The sequence below is a fragment of the Brassica napus genome, chromosome C1, assembly GCF_020379485.1.
Source record: "Brassica napus cultivar Da-Ae chromosome C1, Da-Ae, whole genome shotgun sequence".
Taxonomy (NCBI): domain Eukaryota; kingdom Viridiplantae; phylum Streptophyta; class Magnoliopsida; order Brassicales; family Brassicaceae; genus Brassica; species Brassica napus.
This window is the reverse complement of record NC_063444.1, coordinates 22,948,602-22,972,156: the sequence shown is the minus strand read 5'-3', so window position 1 is coordinate 22,972,156 and position 23,555 is coordinate 22,948,602. Positions and strand designations below refer to the sequence as shown.

At 38.5% G+C, this 23,555-nt stretch overlaps 2 protein-coding genes, 1 non-coding gene and 1 pseudogene across 3 annotated transcripts; all 4 read right to left on the bottom strand.

The window, feature by feature from the left end:
* Positions 1 to 809: 809 nt before the first annotated feature.
* LOC125581116 lies at positions 810 to 916 on the bottom strand. Its single transcript, XR_007318827.1, has one exon. It is a non-coding gene; the product is annotated as a small nucleolar RNA R71 (small nucleolar RNA).
* Positions 917 to 16,531: 15,615 nt separating this feature from the next.
* Positions 16,532 to 19,369, bottom strand: LOC106383369 (wax ester synthase/diacylglycerol acyltransferase 5-like). The gene is made up of 3 exons (XM_013823484.3): positions 19,175 to 19,369; positions 16,704 to 16,841; positions 16,532 to 16,615 (listed from the first exon to the last, which is right to left on the bottom strand). The coding sequence occupies exons 1-3, from the start codon at positions 19,367 to 19,369 to the stop codon at positions 16,532 to 16,534; spliced, it is 417 nt and encodes a 138-aa protein (XP_013678938.2).
* LOC125579888 (wax ester synthase/diacylglycerol acyltransferase 5-like) lies at positions 18,780 to 21,529 on the bottom strand. The gene is made up of 2 exons (XM_048743790.1): positions 21,299 to 21,529; positions 18,780 to 20,462 (listed from the first exon to the last, which is right to left on the bottom strand). The coding sequence occupies exons 1-2, from the start codon at positions 21,527 to 21,529 to the stop codon at positions 19,809 to 19,811; spliced, it is 885 nt and encodes a 294-aa protein (XP_048599747.1). The 3' UTR covers positions 18,780 to 19,808.
* LOC125581210 lies at positions 21,481 to 21,709 on the bottom strand (annotated as a pseudogene).
* Between the last annotated feature and the right edge of the window lie 1,846 nt (positions 21,710 to 23,555).

Genomic DNA, 23,555 nt, shown 5'->3' with positions numbered 1-23,555 from the left:
GTGCTACATCGACATACCATTCGATTGTGGTAGTGTGCACATTAGGTTAATTCGTGTGCGTATACACGTAATATCAATTTGGCGCCGTTGCCGGGGACCATCTTTTTACCTTTATTTTTCGGTTATTTATTTAGTCTAAGACCTCTAACTTGCTCTATCCTTTTTGTTGTAACTAATGTTCCAGGTGTATGACCAGTAAACATACTCGGAGAAACGCACAAGGAGAATTGGTTACACTTACCAACCAGGAGCTAGCAAGGTTAGAAAGAACAAATCGTCAACAACCAAGGCAAACCGACACCACTATGGGTGATCACGCCAATCAGGATGATCTAGCTGCAGCAATGCAACTCATGCAGCAGCAGATGCAACAGTTGCAACAGACCATTCAAGCGCAGGAACAAGCTGCTCAGCAGCAGCAGCAGGAACAGCAAGCGCAGACTATTCCAATCGGGCAGAGAAACCTTCCTTGAAACTTCCCTACAACTCGTTCTGCCATAGTTCCTCCACCCTGCACCAGGCAAGACTTCGAGATCAAGCCTGCTTTAATCGGTCTAGTACAGAGAAAGGTGTTCTCTGGTCTCTCTACAGAAATTCCAATGGAGCATATTGAGAGCTTCAAAAAAGCATGCAGTTTCACTCGTGCGAATGGTGTTCCACCAGACTACATCAGGTGCATGTTATTCCCATTCTCTCTTGATGGAAAAGCTGCACGGTGGTTGAACTCTCTCCCTACCGGCTCTCTCACTTCATGGGAACAGGTCCGATCAGCGTTCCTCAACCATTTCTACTCTAAGGCGAGAACAACTGCATTGAGGAACAAGATCACCTCCTTCAGACAGCTCACTGATGAGCCTTTCTGCGACGCATGGGAGCGGTTCAATGACTATCGCAGAGAATGTCCTCACCATGGATTTGATGACGACTACCTTTTGGAAATTTTCTATGATGGAGTTGACTGGGAATTTCAGAGTGCTATGAACTCTGCCAGCAATGGAGACTTCATGACTCAGACCACTAATAGAGCGTTTGAGCTAATTGAGAACATGGCTGTTACCTCAGCCAATAAAAATGAGGAGAGTGATTGTTCCAAGAAAAGGAACAGTTCTGACACCCAGAAGATAGATGAGCTGGCTGCCAAGGTTGATCAGCTACAAAAAAACAACCAAGGGCACGTTTTCAGCATGGAGCAAGCTACGGCCGGGCATATTCAGAACCATAACCATCGACAACTGTAGAGCAATCGGCAAGCTGTTTCAGCTACCGAGAACAGTCAACCAGATAAGCTGAAGGGTCTGGGTACGATGATGCAACAGCTGTTGTAGGGTCAGCAGATTCAGGCCAAAGTGTTGAATTAGGTAACCACGGAAATGGACACCAGGATGGGCAACATGTTCACTGAGCTGAATGCCAAGTATGACACTCTTGCGAGCCACATAAGAAAGATTGATGTTCAGCTTGCTCAAACAGTCTAGAGTGTCAAGAGGCAACAATGGACGCTCCCTGGAAAAAACTGATAAAAATCCTAGGACTGAGCACTGTAATGCAATAGAGCAGCCATTCGCTGAGACTGTTCTAGGCGCATAAGAGAACACAGAGCAGTCTGCTAGCTCTGGAGTGACTGCTCCTAGCGAACCTGCTGAAACTCCACCAGTGCGAGTCTATGTTCCTATGGTTCCCTATCCAATTCCACCTATACATCTGATGGATCCTATTAGTGCAGAGCAGCTGGCTGGGTTTAGGAAGATGGTGAGAACGCTTCCTCAAAAGATCTCATTTGAACATGCTTGGGAGATTCGGCCATTGCATATGTTCTTCAAAAATTGCAGAGAATCTCAGGAGGAAATCAAGGCACTCTTTACTGAAGAACTGACACCATCGCTGAAGGTACTGCCTAAGGTTGATGACCCTGGAAAGTTTGTTTTTCCTTGTTCCATTGCTGGAGTAGAGTTCAAGGAAGCTCTTTGTGGTTCTGGGTCTAGTGTGAACCTTCTCTCAAAAGCGATTGTAGACGAGCTGGGCATTGTTGATGTTGAGCCTTCTCAGGTGAATCTGGCCTTTGCAAACTCTTCCATGATTGTCCCTTATGGAACCATTCGCAATCTTCCTGTCTAGGTTGGGGACTGTGTGCTCCATACCGAATTTCAAGTTGTTGAGATGAGGAACGATCATGAGATGCCTTTGATCTTTGGAAGATCATTTATGGCTACAATGGGAGCAATCGTCGACATGCCTAATAAGAGAGTCTCATTCTCCAACATCAACAAGAAGGTTTTCTACAAGGCTGTCCCAACCAGATCACAAATCCGATACGCCTCCCGCATCTCAGTGGTTAGTGGAGAACAGCTGGAAATTGTTCCTAAGAAGGAGCATGGTGATAAGGGTGAGAGCAGGCTGTTCTCTGATGAAGATCCTAGCACTGATCCTACTAAATTCAGAGGGAATTCAAGGGTGAAACAGAAAGTCAAGAAGAAAAGGTCAAGGGAGATCCTACAATGACTTTGATACCTCTCAAGTGTGATGAGAACTCCATTGAGTATGAGGTAAAGTGCAAGGGTACCTCCAAACCATTCTCTAAAGTCAGAGCCATTCTCACACATGAGCTGAAGGAGAAAGGGGAAGCCGCTGTGAAAGGGTTGTTGAGCAGGATTTTGAAGCTGAACATGTCTGATTGTGGAGCTTGTTTTAGAACAGGCCCTCCTGCTAAACCAGACTGATCCCTATCACCAAGTCAAGCTAGTGACTTAAACCAAGCGCTTGGTGGGAGGCAACCCACTGGTGAGTGTCATTAACATTAGGATTTTCTTTTTACTTATTTTTGGTTTTAGTTTGTTGAGTCTCACGTCATAAATCAGAAAATCCGAGATCCTTAACGGGAGCAAGCAGGTGGCTGCTCTCATTTCGGAGCATCCTTTACCGGAGAAACCGCGTCTTGCTCTGTTAGGCTGCTCCGCGCCAGGTAAGTATCTCGAACAAAATAATTTGTATTTCTGTTTAAACCTTCTCTCTGATTTATTTTCACACCGAGACGTTGTGAAATAAGTCTGGGGGAGGGTCTTTGTCATTTACTAACGCGTTTATTTCTTTTGGTTTTTATGTTCGAGTCAGTTTTGAGCCAGTTTGAGTCTTTTTATTGAGTCAAAACTTGTGGAGATTAGGACCTTATTTTGATAATCATTAACCACCTCGTGCTTTAGTTATCTTATTCAGTGACCTTAGCAGTGACGAAAGACGGCACACTTGGACCTGGAACACCCTGACTTTATCTCACCTTGCTCTCCAGAAGATTTCGGCTTGTAAAGGTTACTCTGGAAAGACTTAGCTCCAATAACTTGAACCTAATCTTGACTGAAATTCTTCTTGTTATGGGCATTAGATCAGGGAAATGAGAATACACTCAGGACTTCTTAATTCTTTCTATCCATCTTGTTGATCCTGAGTGGTTAGCTCATTCTTAGCTAGTTCCCACCCTGGACCTTTAAACCATTGTTCCGCCCTCATGCATTCTGTTTTTGAGTGTCATATGTGCAGATATGTGCAAAAGGGCCGGAGAGGAAAGGATCAACACAGCCATCACTCGTTTCTATCAAAGAATACACTTTAAGAGCAAGGGCATACATGATCTGAGAGGAAGAGTCCAACCTGTAGGGGTGCTCCGAACAGAAACACAAAGAGGGTGAAAGCAAAGCTGAAATCAGGACCACCAGAGGCACACCATATGTAATTACCCCCATCTCGTCGTCATCATCATCATCATCTTATGAACTCTGAAAAAAAAAAAAAACTTGGGTTCTAAAAGATGATGAGAAGGGGAAGAACGAAAAGGAAAACAGTGCCCCTGGTTGGTCGGCGAAACAAATGCTGATGTGGGAGTGAACAGTGTGAACAAGGGTGATCTGGAAAATGGAGCAACCTGTCAAAGAACAGAGCAAGCAGAGACGACTGCTCTGCAGAGAAAAACGAGTGGGGTCTGTGGAGATCAATGGATCCATCATCTCTTGCAATTTTGCGCGATATCCTGCATCCTCTACAAAGAAATGGTAACCCCTAAACACATGCTAACTCCACTTAAACACTTAAAAAGCCTTTTTCGTACCTAAACCGTCTACCCTGAATAATGTATGTGACAAGAAGCTCACACTGATCTTAATTGAATGTAAGGACTTTTGTCTGGAAAGTGTAACTTTTGCAGGTTTGAGATATAGAGTATGAAGCCGATTTGAATAACAGTCAGTGGGGTTTCGGTAAGCTGTGTTGTCCTAGTATGTCTGCTTGTATGGTTCATAGATTCGTGGTTAAAGTATGGTTGCTGAGCCATAAGAGAGTTCCCACACTTTCAAACCTTTCTCCCTGTTCTTGATACTTGACATTGTTTGAGGACAAACAAGGATCTAAGTCTGGGGGAATTGATATATGGTGTTTTGGGCACCTTGTATATATGTTTTCTAATTGGTTTTCAAGTCATTATCGAGTCTTCCTAGTCCTTTTCGAGTCATTACAGGTCTGGAGTTGCATTAGATTGGAGATAGACCAGCTGGAACAAAAAGGACAGAATACAATGCAATCTAGAGATTTTCACGCGGAACAGTCACTCAGACTGTTCCCAATAGCGGAGCAACCTGAGTGGCTGTTCTGGATAGAGCGGAGCAATCCGAGTGCCTGTTCCAGCGGCATAGATTTTTAAGGAAACTACAAGTCATTACGGGATTTGCCCTAATTATCCTATCTTTTTCTCCCAGCCGCCTGTGGCTTCCATAAAACTTCTTTTTCTGTTTTTTTATATTTTACTACACTATTTTTTGGAGAAGAAACGAGACCTTAGAGTTTGAGACTTGAGATTTTGCTACTTTATAAAGGGAGAAGACCATCTCTCTCGATTTAGAGAAGAACCCCCTGAACCCTATTACTTTATTTCAGTCATATTTCATGTTGCTTTATATCTCTGTCTCTGTGTTTTCTTTCTTCATGGCTGAGTAGTCAGCTTGCTTAGTCCAGGGTGTTAGGGTGTTAGATCCGTGAGCTTGACATAAATAAGTTATAAATCGATTGTCTTCATTCACTGTTGTTCTTAATGCTTGCATCAAGTTAACCACTTAGTGCCTGATTCTAGGTTTAATTTATTCATCAAAAGTGTTATAGGTTGCTAGATATAACTTGAATGAGCATCATATCCCTAACCAGCGAAAGTAGATGTTAGGGTGTTTTGTGAACAGATCGGACTTGATCTTAATGTTTGTCATCGCATCTCAGTCCAAACGACAGTTTAGGTACTGAGATCGATTGACAAAAGGTGAAGCACCACGACAGTGGGCTGACCTATCTTAGGTGATTCAAGTTCTAGACTGGTCTTTAATCGAACTTTAATAATTGTTTGGCTCACACTTGTTTAACACCCGACCAAACCACCCTAGGCTAGCATTTTAATCATCTGAAAGCTTTAATTAATCTTATTACTTGCTTGTTATGAAACCTTAATCTAAAAACCCCATCATTGTTTAGCTAAGTATTGATCCCATAAAGATAAAGTGTAATCATTGGTCTCTGTGGATTCGATCCTAAAGTGCTACATCGACATACCATTCGATTGTGGTAGTGTGCACATTAGGTTAATTGGTGTGCGTATACACGTAATATCAATTTGGCGCCGTTGCCGGGGACCATCTTTTTACCTTTATTTTTCGGTTATTTATTTAGTCTAAGACCTCTAACTTGCTCTATCCTTTTTGTTGTAACTAATGTTCCAGGTGTATGACTAGTAGACATACTCGGAGAAACGCACAAGGAGAATTGGTTACACTTACCAACCAGGAGCTAGAAAGGTTAGAAAGAACAAATCGTCAACAACCAAGGCAAACCGACACCACTATGGGTGATCACGCCAATCAGGATGATCTAGCTGCAGCAATGCAACTCATGCAGCAGCAGATGCAACAGTTGCAGTAGACCATTCAAGCGCAGGAACAAGCTGCTCAGCAGCAGCAGCAGGAACAACAGGCGCAGACTGTTCCAATCGGGCAGAGAAACCTTCCTTGCAACATCCCTACAACTCGTTGCATCGATCGATACTGAACCGCGAGACATGGTTGCGCCTTTGGTACTTGTTCGGGACAAAAATGGAGACCTGCATGACCAGGAGGGTCATCCGCGTGATGCAGCAGGTCAGAGAATAGATGCTCAGGGGGCTGCAATCCCTGAGCCTGATGCTACTACTACAAGTACTACCTTACATGTAGATGGGGCTGCGCAATCCAGGACGTTGGCTGACTATAACCGTCAAGATCAGCCATCCTTCCTCCGACCATTGAGAGGAATTTTTAGTTGAAAGCGCAGTATTACACACTTGTGGGACAATTACCCTACCATGGACTATCCAACGAGCATCCTATGGACCATCTGAAGAGGTTCAAGGATCCGATTTCTGCTATTAGAGTCGAGGGAGTCTCTGAGGACTACCTATTATGCAAACTATTCAGATATTCACTTGCTGGAGAGGCTCTGCATTGGCTCAAGCAGTTACAACCAGGATCTCTTAAATCCTGGAGTGACATCAAGAATGCATACTTTTGCAATTTATTTGACGAGGCGCATGCTGAGGACTTGAGGAGAAAGATAGCTACATTCTCTCAGGAGCCTGCAGAATCATTCAGAGGCTATTGGATCAGATTCAAGTCCTACCAGAGAGACTGTCCACACCACGGATTCAATGAAGTACAGCTACTCAATACTTTCTACAGAGGCATCGCGGTGCAGTACCAGATAGCTCTTGATGCTTCCAGCAATAGAAACTTCAACACCAGGAATCCAGAGGAGGAAATCAAGGTGATTGAAAACCTAGCATCCATCAACAGCACCAAGAACACTGATTTTGAGAGGAAGAGATCTGCCACCATTCTTGGGAATGATCAGATGGATGAGGTGAAGGCAAAACTGGACAGTGTTCACAAGCTTCTCAAGAAGCAGGTCAACTTTGTTGAAGATGCAGAAGCTGTAGAGGGTAGAGCAGAGGAAGAAGAAGTAAACTACATTGGTGGAGCTGGATTCCAAAGAAACCATGGTGGAAACAGAAACTCCTATGGAAAAGGAGTAACTTCAACCAAAATTCGCAGTACCAGAAACCCTACAACAACAGCTACAACAACAACATGAATTTTGGAAGTTCCTACTACCAGAAGCCACCGCCGCCTACTCAAGAGAGCAAGATTGAAGAGATGCTCGATAGGGTTCTTGAGGCACATCAGTGAATGACTATGGACTTCAATGGGAAGATATATTCAGTCTACACCAATCTGAACACAAAGTATGAGACTTTGAGCTCTCATGTGGAGAAGATGGAGATACAGGTTGTGCAGACAGGAGATGCTATTAGGAGGCAGAAAGCTTCAACAAGAGGAGTAGGGGATGATGTGATGAAGCACCACGTGAATGCCATTATTGAGGATGACTTTTGGCAAGTGGTGAAGGAAGAGAAACTGCAAGAAGACGATTTCGAGGTAGAAAGTTTGATGAGTTTCGGCGGGTCACATTGGTGTCGATCGACACTAGACACCGAGCATCGATCAACATACACCAACTCAAATCGATCGACAGGAGTACCAGAACATCGATCGACAACGCCTACGGAGTCAACCGTGTCTTCAATACCGGGAAGATTCTAACTCACGAGGAGTTCGCAGCAAAACACCCACATCAACCCTGACAATGTCCGAATCGATCGACATGCCAACATCAACGTCGATCGACATTCAGAAGCTAATATCGATCGACAACCATCACCACCTATCGATCAACGTGCACCTATTACCTACCGAGTGCAGATGCCGAAGATAGATGTAGCACAACTTAACGCACTCAGGCCCAAACCTAAACCTTCAGAACAACCATCGGAGCCTATCAAGACACATTCATATGATGGAGATGATCCCATGGAAGAAGATAGGGTTTCTACTGGAAGAACCCTAAGGAGAAGAAAGGAAAAAGTGGCGAAACATCTGAAGAGGGAGGCTAATGAAAAGGAAAAGGAAAATTTCCAAAAGAGAGTCTTCAGGATTCCTCTACATAAGCCATTCGAAGAAGCTTATTACAGCCACAGATTGTGGATGTTCTTCAGAGAAACCAGAGAGAAAGAAGAAGACACTTGGAGAATGTTCTGTGAAGCTGGAGAAAAGATGAGGAGAAGGATTACATTGAAGAAGAAGAGTGATCCTGGGCAATTTGTAATACCATGCACAGTGCAGGGTATTGAATTCCCACATGCCTTGTGCTACACAGGAGTATCAGTCAGCATTCTACCTAGGGTTATGGCAGACCATCTGGGTCTGCAGGTAGAGCTTTCGCAGGAATTGTTCACTTTTGTGGATTGTTCCAGAAGAACTCAGGAGGAATTGTGAGAGACCTAGAGGTGCAGATTGGCAATGCCCTAGTTCCAGTTGATTTCCATGTCTTGGACATCAAATTAAACTGGAACTCTTCTCTATTACTTGGGAGAGCCTTCTTGTCAACAGTGGGAGCAGTATGCAACTTGCAAAACAACCAGTTTTGTCTAACACTCATCGATCGTAATGCCCACTACGACCCTATCCCAGTCAAGAAGACACAAACGATCTCCAGAAGAATCAATGATGCATAAATCATTGCAGCTTGCCACTGTGGAACCGAGTACGAATCTGACTACTCGGAATCGATCGACACTCATCCAGTTACGTCGATCGACACAAACCATACGAATTCGACCGACGCTGACAAAGAGAAATCGGTCGACACGTATCAAGATGAGTGGGAGAATGATTACTACAACCCCACTATTGACGCTTACACAAGACAAAATATGCATACGGACGAGTATGATGAAGACTTCGAGGAGGAACGAGCCCTTGAGTACAGAACCATCTTTGATGAGGAAGATAAACTCTTACATCATTCCTCTTGGAAAAGGAATGCACCATCGTTCGACATGACAAACTTGCCATCGATCGACACTCAACCTCAACAACGATGCCGAAAGCGAGCATCGACCGACACTGCCTACTACAAATCGGTCGACACTGATTTCAACCGTGTGCGAGATGGAGACTACTCAATTGGTAGTTGGGGAGATGAACACCACCACGAGAGCTTTGCAGTAAAAATAGTAACCTACACACCAGGAGCAGATAAACTACAAGATAGTTTCACAGATGAGGAACTGCTCAACATGCAAAAGCGTGATGATACAGATCAGATTCAAGCAGAAGCTGCTTGGGAAAGAACTCGATCGATCGACACTCGTCACCAGAAATCGATCGACACTCGTCACCAGAAATCAATCGACAAGCTTCCTCAACAATCGATTGACACCAACAATACCACGTCGATCGACAACCATCCAATACCGAAAACTACTGTAAGCGAAAAAGATAAATTAGATAACCAGTATCTAACTCCAGGCGAATTTGGTATTTTCAGGGACCCTAATGGCTACGCAAAAGCTATAGACGGCCGCACACTACACGTATCTCGAGAAGATATCGCAGATATCCTTCAAACAGCCAATGGAGCAGACAATCTGTTCATGCATCAACGCAGCAACCGAGAACAGAAGACTACAAAGGAGTTCTATGACACAGCTGGTGGCATAGAAAACAACTTCAAACAACAATCTCGCCATACAACCCATCCATCGATAACCATAGACGTCCCAACGGTCGCCAGACAGCCAGAATTCGGAAAAAGAGCTTATGACCTTTATGGTAACAGGAAATTCTATTGGGAAGAGAAAGATGAGTATGGAGTCTACAAAGATGATTGAGAATTTGCCAGAGATCTAGATGGACACACCATTCCTGTTTACAGCAAGGATATCAGAAGACTTCTTGAAATAACTTCAAGAGATGAATCAGCCTACATATGTCTTCCTGAACATGCTAGCTCATTCACACAGACGAAGTTGGTACCAACCACGGACGAGATCAATGAGATGTTCTATGGAGTCTGTGGTGAACATGAGAAGAACAAAGAAGCCTTCCTGATGAAGCTTGATGGTGTCTACTATCCATTGAATTAAGTTGGCTAAACACTTGCATGGAGGAGATAAAGCAAGACATAGCCAGAATTCAGAACGCGACCGACATTGCTCGACCTCCATCGATCGACAGCAGACAATCACCATCGATCGACAGCAGACAATCACCATCGATCGACAGACACCATCACGCATCGATCGACAACCGCTTGGCCGCATCGATCGACACCAATCCGCCACGCCCACACACAATGAAGTCTCAACCAGATTTCCACACGAGAAAAGAGGTAGATCAGTTGGTAGAAGGGATCTATAGAGCTCTGGAAACTACAGAGGAGAGGCTTGATGGGAAATATGATGACATCCATTTCCAAATGGATCTTACCATCAGTGCATTGACCTCTAAGGTCGAAGCTATACAAGGGGATTTGGTGGAGATTCAGAGTTACATTGCGCGTCGACCAGAAGCATCAATATCGATCGACAGACGCAAAAACAAATCGATCGACACCAACCATTCAACATCGATCGACAGTGATACAAACCGAGGCCGGCTAGTACCAAATACGACATCCGACATGTCCAACACACATTACCATGGAAAAGAGATCTCAGCTGACACTTACGCCGTACTTACCAGACATCAATTCAACCTTGAGAGTCTTGGTGATAGATTAAAGACGATTGAAAACACAACTTCAGCAATGAAGGATAAATGCCACAGAGGGGATGAGGAAGTGAGAGACTTCACTGGTACATGGTTCAACAAGCGCAAAGAAGAGATTGATACTTGTTTTCCAACAAGTTCCAGTTCTCAACACTACTAGCCAAAACACCTCCAAAGTCAAGCTAAATGACTATAACAAAGCGCTGAGTGGGAGGCAACCCACTATTAGGTAATATTTATTAAGTTTTTATTGATTTACTATTTATGTTGGTTTTTAATTATTGCAGGACATAAAAAAAGATCCGAGTAGACGATTGCCATCTGTATCGACCGACGCGAACAAGTCGACATCGATCGACATTGCCTTACCTGCGTCGACCGACATTGCCTTACCTGCGTCGACCGACATCAACATCCTTACATTGGTAGACATCTATTCCGGTCTGGTATATCGTTCCTACTTGTTACATTGAGTCCTTATGATTTATTTTTAACCATAACTCCGACTGAATTTACACTGGGGAAAGTGTAGTTTAAGTCTGGGGGAGGTTTACTGATATTTATTTACTTATTAGTCTTATTAGAAATGATTTCAAATTAAGTTATTATTGAGTCAAGAAGGGGATTGTGAACTTATAGATTTTTCCTAGATATTTAACTACTCTTTAACACCATTCTAGACTTACTGATTGCAGATAGTACTAAAGATACTAAAGTGGATCAACCTGTCAACTATCCACTCTTGCTAAGATTGTTTTGAAGGAACCAAAGCTGACCTCCAACACTAAACCTGACACAACTGCTTGTCTTGGGGCTTGGTATACATGGGATCAAATTCTCCAAACAAGTCTGGAAGGTAAAGCATTGTGTATATAGATTTATCACCATTTCTCTCTCTATTTTTGAATATAGATTATATATAAAAAAAAAATTGTTATTAAATTAGAGATTTATTAGGAAGGAATTCGAACAGGACTTGGTGGCTACAACCATTATAGCTTGCTTCATAAGAATTTCATAGGTAAAGGATTAGAACAGGAATTTGTGGCTACAACCATTAAGGCTTGCTTCACAAATAATCCTAGGATATAGGTCAAAAAGAAGTGAACATGACTTGGTGGTAACCACCTTTAAGGCTTGATTCATGGAAGCCTGTCCAATCTTGGTTAATGATCTTGCATATAAGCAGACTTTGACCAAGAGAAAAAAATTAGTAGAGAGAGAGGATATAAACTAATGTATACCTGCAAGTCCAGATACTTGTTTGAAAATCCTAGAATCATGTGATCGATACTCCCAAGGTAAAGCCTTCACTTTTATTTTATGCTAAGGAATGAGGTTGGTAGAGGAGAATGAAAGACAAGATTATGCTAAGTTGTTGGCTTGATGAATTTGGTTGCTAAGTTAGGATATGGTACGATGTACTTTTGTGATTAGGACTTCTTAGATGTGGATTGCAATATGTAGAGGTGATGATTCTAAGTTTTAAATCATGTGAGTCCCTGCTGTTTTTAAAACCTCTTTCAGAGATACTGCCTGTTTGTTTTGCTTGAGGACAAACAAAAGGGTAAGTCTGGGGGAGTTGATAGACTATGGATTTGACCCATTTTCATCCATAGTTTATAGGTGTTTTTACTAATAATTATATTATTATAGAGTCTATTTATTATATTTATATGATCATGAATGCTTTGGAGATAAGTGATGATTTTGGACCATTTTGGAGATATTTAGAGCAAGCACCCGAGATGACCATCGAGATTGACTATCGGTCGATATTGGAGAGCTAGAATCGATCGATACACAAGACATGGTGTCGATCGACAGCGAAGGGCGCAGGAAGCCCGTTTGGTCACAGCCAACTTGAAGCCCAAGATTTCACTATCTTACAAGATTGCCCCTGACGAGTTTTTACCCTAATTATATAAGCTTTGCCGCCATGTTAGAGACAAAGTGTGCTTTCTTTGTGTTTCATTGTTTTATTGATAGATAGGAGAGAATATCCAAAGTTATAATTTGTGATTGGAACTCCGTTGATATCTATATTATTATTCTATGAAGTTTTTATACTTAACTGCTGCTATGAATTGATTAGCCATGTCTGAGTAGTTCTCTTGTTAGATTTTAGGGTTTAAATAGGTTAGGAGGGATTAGCCCCAACTATAGATTGCTGAGTTGTGATAATCATCTTTAGGAATGTTCATTAATGCATGTGTCTAGATTAGCTACCTAGAACCTGCCCTTGGATTGATTGATAAAAGCAGTAACTTAATTCTCATCCTGAAAACATTCTAATAGAGCTATGTTTCTTGCTATGAGCAAGGCGAGAACTGATCTAGTGAGCTTAATAAGCATTCATTCAACCTGCGCATAAAACTTGATTAGAGCGCGTCGATCGATATCACACTTGAATAATCGATCGACAGTGCAAAAGGTCTATCGATCGATACGCCCATTGGAATATCGATCGACACTTTCTATAGATCAATATAACGAGAGTTGAGATCATAGATCTAGTTAATAGACAACAAGTCAATGCCCGCAAGAGCCGAAAGACTTGTTGATCAAATAGTTGAGCTTTACATTATCACGCATGCAACTCATTAGGCATCTATAGGATTATAATTCCAACTTTCCTGAATAAAAACCCTAAGTCTAGCTATTTCCTTTTTAAGAATCAAAACCCCAAAAATCTGCTATTGAACAAACACTTGTTCAATATAAAACTGCAATTTACTTTTAAAACTCTTAAAACATCTTTGCTTAACAAATCATATTAGAATCCTTAGGTTCCCTAGCTCCCTGTGAATTCGATCCCTAAGTAATACAACTCGGCCTCTTATTTGAGAGAGTATAAATCACTCCTTAGGGTAATTTGAGTGGTATCAGTAGAGCATGAAACATTTCCTGAGCAATCATAATATTGTCCGATATTTGTCTTCCTGCAACAAAAGTAAACTGGGTTTTCGATATCAAGCCTGGTAGAACTTTCTTTAACCTCTGGCATAAGACCTTAGAGATTATCTTATAGATGACATTACACAAACTGATGGGTATAAACTGAGCCATTTCATTAGGATTTCTCGTCTTTGGGATGTTTTGGGATGAGACATATATTTGTATCATTCAGTCCATTCGCCATTGTTCCCTCAAAGAGGAATTTATTAACCATAAGAGTTAAATTCTCATTTACTATGTCCCAGAATTTCTAAGCGCAGTCATCCCATTTGGTCACGGGGCCTTTTTTGGATGCATAGCAAAGAGTGCTTATTTGACCTCCCATTCGGAAACCGGGGATGTAAGGCTGTCATTCATTGTTCCAGTGATCGTCGTAGGAACTTCAGATAGCGCCTCCTCGATGTCTTCTGGGTTAGAAGACTCAAAGATCTGCCTAAAATAACTAGTAGCAATGGCCACTAATCCTTCTTCATCCTCAACTATATTTCCATTTGCATTGTTCTCCACTTATGAAGGACTAAACTATGTTAGTAATGTGATTGATATAGTTCATAGTGTTGCTTGCTGATTCACTGAGATTTATTGTTTGTTTGTCTTTTTAATTTGTTTCTTTGTACTCTTGCGAGTACATAAATTATATTAAGGTTATTGATAGTACTGTTTGTTTCTGGATATCTTTTCCCCAGTTTAGTTGTGTAAGTTGTGTGTATTAAATAATAATTTTTACTATCCTTATTATATTTGTTCTATGTTTTATTTTATTTTAAACTTGTTGTTTTTACCGGAGCTTCAAAACAAATACATGAAGACTTGTAGAAATAACTATAAAATAAGTGACAATTCTGAGTATTTGGGTCTTAATTTAAACGAATTTATGTATTTCTCATAAAAAGACAATTGCATTGGCATGTTGACATTGTGCATGCAAGCTATTTTCATAAGACAAGAGGAGTGAACAGGTGGAGATGTTGTTGCCGCCTTTGTGTATGTCGGGATTGTCTCTTGTATCTCTTGGTGTGCGTGTATTTGTTTCTCTTTTATTTGATGAGTAATATGTAAACAAAAATCGTTGTTAGTTGTATTTATCAGAGTTCGTAACTTACTCTTTTTTTTGTTTAGGTGATTTCACTGATATTGGTTGTCGTCTTCGTCTTCTTCGTAAGCATATGCGAAAGTAAGTTTGTAAATTGTTAAATAGCTGTCCGTGTAGTTTGTATTTGTTTAGCTGATTCGATGTATATGTCGTTGAGTTTTAATTGAGGTGATTGGTTTGGTATATTTGTTTTGAAGTTTATTTGTAAGATTAGACAAAAAAAGAGGTGATCATTAATGATTCGTCTTTTTGGGGATTCTAGTTTTTGGTGTTTTGATTGTTTGGGTTGTTGTGGTTTCTTTAAAGCTGTAAAATAAAGGTTTGTGTGAAATTAGTTTGATAAGTAAGAGAGATAAATTGGCGACCACAGATCTTGGGTAGGAAATATTTTTAATCATTGATATTAGCACAATATAGATAGTAATATGAAGGAAATTGTATGTTGATTGTTTCTTATAGGCCAATGAGGAGACGAATAACGACTCGAGTTTTTTCTTTGGTGAGGTCAGAGCCCTGGATAGAACGGATTTTCCCAACCACATCTGCGAGTTTAAATATCAGTTATGATATCGAAACATAATATAAACCCAGCTGCAATATGATAATATACCTGAGAGTTCTAGGTTTGTGTTCGCAATCACTTGGAAATTGTCGAACAGTCTAATCATGACTGGAGATTGATCTTAGGAGTACCTGTGATGCTTTATCAATAATGGTTGGTGGGATGAAACGAATGAGGAATAGATGATCAGTTATCTTGTACATGCTTGAGCACCTAGCAACCTCAAAACGAACGACTTTCACAATGGAACCGGCTTTCAAAGATGGCCTGTAATGATTAGCACGTCTGGCGGGAATGAACACATGAATCACGGAATCTGCAAACAATATTATTCAACAAAAAAATTATGAAATCAGTTAAAAACAATTATGTTAAATAAGTGTGATAGATCGAAGATTAACTTATATTTTCATTAAGGAAGAGAACAATGATTCCCAGAAAGTTACTGTTTTTCTTGAAGTTCAGGGAATTTTACATGCGGAGGAGGCTATCGGCTATGCTCTAACTACTACGACAAAGACGGAGAAACTCGAAGGTTGAGTGACAGATGTCAGGAACGCCGGTTTGAGGAACCGGAGAGGCAGAGAAAGACATTTTCTAGAAGATGGTTAAAATTAAGAGAAATCAATGAGTTTTATGGATGCAGAATGGGTAGAATGAGTTCATCAAAGATGAGGATCATATATGAAAATTTTGATAACTGAAAATAATGTATTATATGAGAATTATGTTAGATGTATTTACATCATATTGATCACTACTTGCACGGTTGCACCACATTGAACCGCTCTACCAAGATTTTATGGTTAACTGTTCTATCTGAACTATGTTGAATTATTCATGTAAGTTTTTTATTAGTTTACATAATTTATAATAAATTATATTCTCTGATTCCTTTAGAAAAAATTTCAACATATTTTTTATATAAAAATTCTTCATTTTTATACTTTCTTTGTATTTTTTTTTCTCAAAATAAAAGAAGAAATAGCTCAATCTAATGAGTACAACTTTTTTCTTGGACAGCAGCTTTGATGCTTCTTAGAGATTCCTCCCAATCATCACATAGCCGATGAGGATCACTAATGGCTGTTGGATCAACTGTTAAAGAAACGGTCATCTTGTTCATATATTTTTTTTTTTTGAATTATACACAGTTTCCCCAAAAGCTTCCCAGGCCCAAGGAACTAATCTGTGTCGCTGCAACCCGAATGTTAAATTTCGCAGTGGCCGGGAATCGAACCCAGGTGACGGTACTCACAGCTGTGAACCCTTAACCACCAGAATTAGATGCCCCGGTTTCATCTTGTTCATATAACTTTGAAAATGCATCGTCAATGCCTGATCAAAGACAAGTCATGAGATCATTAACTCTTAATCACTGAATACAAAAAATGATAACATGAAATATACTGGTCTAGAAGCTTACATGGGGATGACCATACACACTTGGGGCCATGTACGTGACGGGATGGCCATAGAAGCTGATTTCTTCAATCGGACCAACCATGTTTGAAAATGACATCGTTGTGTTTGACAATGCTCTCTTTAGTATATTTGCTGCCCTCTGCATTCATTTAAATATTTGAAAGACTGGATTATACATTTATACTAACTAGCAGGATTAAATGAATGGTCAGCTTTAAGTTTATTTTGATTTGATGGAGTTTTTATTAAATGACTATATGAATTTTTTTTGTTGGATTTTTTTTATAAATAACTAGGATCGGTCCGCCCTACGGGCGGGAAGTTAATAATAAATATTGTTTTATATAAATTTATATTAATTTTATGAAGCATTTAAAAATCATGGTGGATTGAAAACTATATTATAAAAAACAATAATGAATAGAATTATGAGATCACATTGTTAGGGCATCATTGGTGGTAAAATAGCAAGTAGAGTACCTCACTAATATTTTTATTACTATTTTTGTACATAATTTAGTTATTAATAATTTTAAAAATTAAAATAAAAAATCCTCTAAAATGATACCACATGTATTCACCGATTCTTTAGAAATGTATGAAAGCTCTTCCCAAAGGTACCACTCTTACTCTTTTTTTTATCCTTTCTCTTTCTTCTTTTTCAGCTTTTAATATTTTTAAATTTGTTAGAGACTGATGAATTTCAACCGGTGCGAGTGCCCTTATTTTTAATAAATATTTTTGGTTTGGAATTAAAATGACAATATCCTTCATTATTCTATTTATTCAGAGAATACAAAATTAACAAAAAACAATTCAGAATAATATGATAATATATATATATATATATGTATATATATCTTCTTATTATTCTTAGTTCAATTTGACATAATAAAAGAAAATATTAACTTTAAATAGATAATAGGTGAAATTTCATGTTTACCACATTCATGGTACCATTATTGATCTTTACCATCAATAAAGGGGCATTTTTAAAAATATATTTTCAATAAGTGGCAAAAGACTCTTATATCCTTGTTCTTGATATATATATAACAAATAATTATTTAAATAAAAAACATATTTTTTTATGTTTTCGAATTATACTTTTTTATAATTATTTTTTTTTTGGAATTGTTTTGGTTTATTTTATTTTATTTTTTAATTCTACAGATATAAGATATGTTCGGTTATTTATAAAATTTGATTCAATTCTCGTTCAGATATTTTGTTTTTTTTTTTGTTTAGTTTGGAAAACAAAGTGGGGAACCAGCTAATATCAAAAACAAAATCGGGTCTCTTTCGGTTACGGGCGTTTCAAATTATTTTGGTTAATTTGAGTAAATTTTATTGATAAATTGTTTTTTGCCAGGAAAAAAACTGGTGATTTAAGTTTTTGGATAAATTATCAGGTAGTTTATATAATTTTAAATAATTTAGGGAAATGGTATTCATATAATTCATTTTGGATAGTTCAGTTTATAAATAATAAGTTTATGATATTTGTTACTGTAAAACTAAGTTTATTTAATTTTTTAGATTTGTAAATTATATTTCAAATTGAGATACTTATTGATTTTGATTCGGTTCTCGTTTGTTTTTGATATTTTAGTTTCAGAAAAATATAGAATACATGATATATAGAAATATACATGATTTATGAAATTTGATTTAGTTTCGATTTTGTTTTTTATTTGGTAAGGTTCGATTCTTCAGTTATGGGTAAACATATGGCTAATTTCATGTGTGCAGAGCTTTGTAGTACTGGTTAACGGCACATCGATTTTAATGTTTGATCTCAAACCTCTCGTCATTCTATTTATTTATAAATTAAAATTGAGATACAATTATTGACCATATATTAACTTAGAAATATAAATTGGCGGATGAATCAAATCTATTTTTCATTTGCTAGTTGACTATAGTAAGAATGATATTATTGTATAGACCCAAATCAAAGTTTAGAGTCATAAATAATAGAGCCTAAACAGACCGATAAATAATTTAAGTGGTAAAGTAGTTTACGATGACGTGGATTTTTTTTGTTATCTATCTATATATAATTGATTACGGCTGTTGGTTCAGAGGTGGACTTTGTGGGTTACCGGACTTGAAAAATTAGAGTTGTATAAGGCCCAAAATTTATAAGTCTGAAGCCCAAATAATGTTGTGACGGACACGTGTCGCCTCTGCAGCGAACGATTTTCCACGTGGCAAAGCAGAACACATACCAACATATTTATATATAGATAGATAGATATGGAGTTTCTGGATCTGTAGGTATGTTAAATTAATCTTTTGGGAGAGCAATTTCCCTATTGAAACTTTAACCTTTTTATCCATTAGACGCATACTAGGTTATCTTAAACTGTTAGCAACTCAACAATTCTTCGTTGGTTTTTTGGTTAGATTTAATGGAACAGTAATATCTGAACACTGTTAATTTTAAGCTAAATATAATGAAGAATGTACCTGAACCCCAAACGATTTTAGAATGAAATTACCAACAATGAACGTTAGCAGGGCTTCAAACGAGTTCTTCTTCCTGTCGATTATGAACTTGGCTCGTCGGAGATGTTCCAATGGGTCATCGCAGAGTGAAATAGAGAACGGAAAGATTATGTAGCCGATCCAATTTCCCCATGTACACTTTGATCCCTTTGCCATTATGTCAGCTAAATCCTGTTCTTTTATAAAATTTTGTTTTAAATAAAATAAATAAACATGTGAAATTTATATATTTTGTGATTAATTGAGGTTTTTTTTTTTGTAAAAATTAAATGAGGTTAATTTGCCTGGATTCCAGTAGCCGGTCGTATGTTTACAAGAAGAGCTGCCCTTAGCCTTATTCCTTTAGGCATTGGTTCTTCCTGTTCTCCTATATTTTTAAAATCTTTAAATCCTTACATATATGGCGTTGATATTAAAATTTATGTACGTTAACAGAAATTCATAAATATTTACCATATCTTCTCTTCAAATATTGCGAGAGACCAGCCTGAGATACTCCAAGTATAACATCGTTGACAGTCTACAAAAAGGGGTACAATCAATCGAATATCATATATCATGTCACACCTCTTGTGCAACTTATATATTATTTATTTTAAGGTAAAAATTGTGGTTCACCAGAAATAAATTCACGAAAAATTGTTACCATTTGCATGGCGTTCTTGATTAGCTTTAGGTCGTCAAAACTTACGGTACGATGAACACAACACATCCGCTTACTCGTACTTAACCGGAAATTGCCTTTGATCGGTGTTTCAGTGTCCTTAAGGAACATTGCCGTAGCAATAAACTCCAGAGCATCACAAACAGTATTCAAAACCAACATAACCACCGACCATAGAGCCATAACCAGCCACAATAACCGGGAATAACTCCTTGATCCAGACAACGAACTTTTTTGATTCGGTAGACTCGGTAGCTCATCGGGATTCGATGTTTTACGTGTACAAGCAAGGACTAGAGACATCAGAGACATACCATCGCCAACAGAGTGATGGATCTTCAAAATGGCCACGTTTTCAGCGTCTGACGTTCTTAAGTCGAGTAAGTGAACTTCCCATAATGGTTTGGAAGTGTCTAACGGGATCGTAGTTAGGTTAGAGACGTAGCTATCTAGGAAAGCGTCTGCGTTTGCGTTTCCTATGTTATGCATATCGATTTTGGGAATGACGACATGATCCTCTGCCACCACCTTTGTCTGAACCCATTTTTGTTCTCGTCTTTTGTTGTTACCACTTTCCACCTTCAATGAAAAAATATTTCAATAAAAACGTTAACAACAAAAGACAATGGTTTTTTCCCGGATATTGATACATATATATTTGCAAAAGATAAAATCAATGGTTTTCTGAAATAAATATCGAACAGTTTTTAGATATTTCAAGAAAATAAATTTGTCTAACAAAAGGAACTTTGTGTTCCAAAAAACAAAAGGAAGCTTCCGATAGATTTTTCTAGTCTTTTTCGTTGCAAAAATGGAACAATATTGTCCCCACTTTGGAATATAATCTTCAAATATATATTATTTTGACTAAAAATATATAACTGCTACTTAGGATTTCTCTCCTCTCACTGTTTGCAAATCTAACTCTCACTTCTTGTTTTTCCCCGGGTTGTTGTAATTTGTTACCTTCCTAGGCCATATGAGTTATGACTAATCAGTGCGAGTGTGGTTTAATATCAAAATCAATTAGGACCTGACGTCAATCCATTTCATACGAGCTAGTTTCCTAAACAATCTCAAACTTAGTAACAGATCAGCCGTTTAATGAAAATAATAATATTAAAACGCATAAATGGTGACATGGTACGTATGAGAAATTCATAGTTAACAAAGAGAAACGGTCCTCAATCACACTTCAACATCCAATGAAAACCACACTCATTAAAAAATGAAAAACAGTTTAAACTTCGAAGAAAAATAATTGCCCAGTTTTACTTCTGTATATTGTTTTGTCAACACCCCAGTTGTTTAAGTAAATAGTAGTTACATTTTAACCCGCAAAAACCATTGAGAAAACATTTTATATATACTGATAATAGACATAGGGTATCATATCATAAGTATGAAAGAATGGGACTCACCAATTTGCAGGAGAAACGAGGATGTCTAATCAAAGTTTGCTTTATTCCTTCGATAATCACAGCTGGTTTGATCTTGCTCTTCAAACCAACCACCGATATGATGTTGCAGTTAAACTCCGGCGCGTGAAACAGACGCGCAGCCGGGCTAAGCGGTTGCTCCTCCTCTTCTTCCTTCTTTCCCACTCTTATCTCAGGTATGTGCGGACGTCTTCGTCGTGTCCTAATCTCCATAGTTTTGTTTTCAACCTTTTTTTTTTTTTTTGCAACTGATTTTAAAGACGATCGTAGCCGTTAATCACACTCTGATCGCACGGCCATATTTCATCAACCAGGGTTTGGGGCCTGTCTCCTTAGTAATCAAGGATACAGAGGTAAGAGCCTATAGAACAGATCCTGTTCAAGTAAGGTCGTTTGTTTGTTTTCAACCTTTGTTCTCTATTTCTCTTTAGAATTCCACTATATATGATTTTTATTCGGCCGTGTTGTGCATTTGAATTTTGGAAATTTTATTTTCAGTATTCTTGTCGTTCTTAACTTTCCATTAAAAAAAACTTTCCATTATTGTATTATTCTTTATGTTACATTCATGTAACAGATACGATTATCTGAGTAACTTATTCTTATATGCATGGATATCGACAAAAAAGAGAGGAAAATGCATGAGATATCGACAAAAAAAGTGAGGAAAATTCATGGATCTGTAGGTTTACATGAGGTTGGTTAAGATTATGTGTTCTAAAAATCAAGAAAATCCAGAGAATCTTATGATAATAAGGGGATAGCTGTACTTCATGCAGGGCTCTCAAGTGGGCGGCCCAACACTCAAATGGGTGTGTCACTCAAATGGGTGTGTCCAGGTTGGGCATATATTTTTCTGCACCCAAAACACTCACACCCATATTTAGCCTACACCCAATAACACTCAAACCCAACTTTACCCATCACCCAACTGGACAGTCCAAACCCGCCCAATTATAAGTAAATCTGTTTAAACTAAATCTAAGTCCAATTTTAATATCGTTGAAAAATTATGAGTACAAATGTGATGTAAAATAAATTCAATAAACTTGAATTTTTGATTACTGTGTTTTATGCAAAAAAAAATTATAACTCTCTATTTTATGTAAAAAAATTATAACTCTGTTTTATATAAGAGAAATACCCTAGGATAGCAATAAAAAAATTTATGTTACAAATATAGACTCTAAGGATCAAAATGTTTCATTAAAGAGGTAAATATACACTTATACCCCTAGGGTTAATTAATCCAAACCTTAGAGTTTAGAGTTAAGGGGTGGTGATTTGGGATTAATATTTAAAATTTTATAAAATAAAACTAAATATTAAAAATTTGAAAATAAAAATTTTAAAAATAGTTTCAAAAAGTATTTTCGAATTACAAAAAGAAAATTTGAAAAAAAAAATAAAAACAAATTTTCAAAAAAAACATTTTTTACATATCTAGAGTATTAGAGTCTTTTTACTTATTAAATGAAACATTTTGGTCATTATGCAATTGGATTGGCCCAACTTGCCCATGAGCAAATTTGGTGTTCAGCCCAACTGGACCATGAAATACATGGGCTACCCATTACCCGCCCAACACAGTCTGGACTGGGTCACACCCATGGGCACCCAACCAATTGACAACCCTAACTTCATGTACATTGTTCGAAAATATTATATTTAAGATTACATTATGTGCGATATAATTTGAAATTCATAACTAAATCATGTTTGAATTCATCAAAACTAACACATAATCATGCATTATAAGAACAAGGGTGTTCTCCCTCCTACTTTCCAGGATGAACCTGCCATTCCACCGATTTCTGAGATGGACGTGGATTCATCTGTCAAGCCGAGAGGATCTCCGGCCTGAACTCATGTCTCTGTTTCTTCCGTTTTTCCTTTTTCTGAATAATGGTGTTTGTTCGAACCTTGGTCCTTCGTGGCCTTTATTATTTTTGAACAATGGCCCTGCTGTGGTCTTCTTTTTATCCAGACTTTTTGATTGTTTGTTTTGAGTTGAAGATTACGCAAAGGCAGGAGATAGCCTCGGAACCCTGAGGTTACGGCTATGTCCCGAGAGGCGGGCTCTGAACCCGGGGGTTTTTAGGCTAGAATACGGACTCTTGGAGTCTGGAGATTGATCTTATAACCCAGAGGTTGCGTGAGGACCCGGGGGTCATCTGGGAACCCGAAATTCGTGGGTTTAGGGTTTACGGTTTGGATTTTAAGTCTAGGATTTAGGTTT

Excerpts from the sequence above, each read along its gene's own strand:
- LOC125579888 (XM_048743790.1), bottom strand. The coding sequence starts at position 21,529 with ATGGAGATTAGGACACGACGAAGACGTCCGCACATACCTGAGATAAGA. Across the intron at positions 20,463-21,298 it reads CTCGTTTCTCCTGCAAATTG|TTGAAGGTGGAAAGTGGTAA; the intron begins GTGAGTCCCATT and ends AATATTTTTTCA.
- LOC106383369 (XM_013823484.3), bottom strand. The coding sequence starts at position 19,369 with ATGGCAAAGGGATCAAAGTGTACATGGGGAAATTGGATCGGCTACATA. Across the intron at positions 16,842-19,174 it reads TAAAATCGTTTGGGGTTCAG|AGGGCAGCAAATATACTAAA; the intron begins GTACATTCTTCA and ends AAATGAATGCAG. Across the intron at positions 16,616-16,703 it reads GTGTGTATGGTCATCCCCAT|GCATTGACGATGCATTTTCA; the intron begins GTAAGCTTCTAG and ends GTCTTTGATCAG.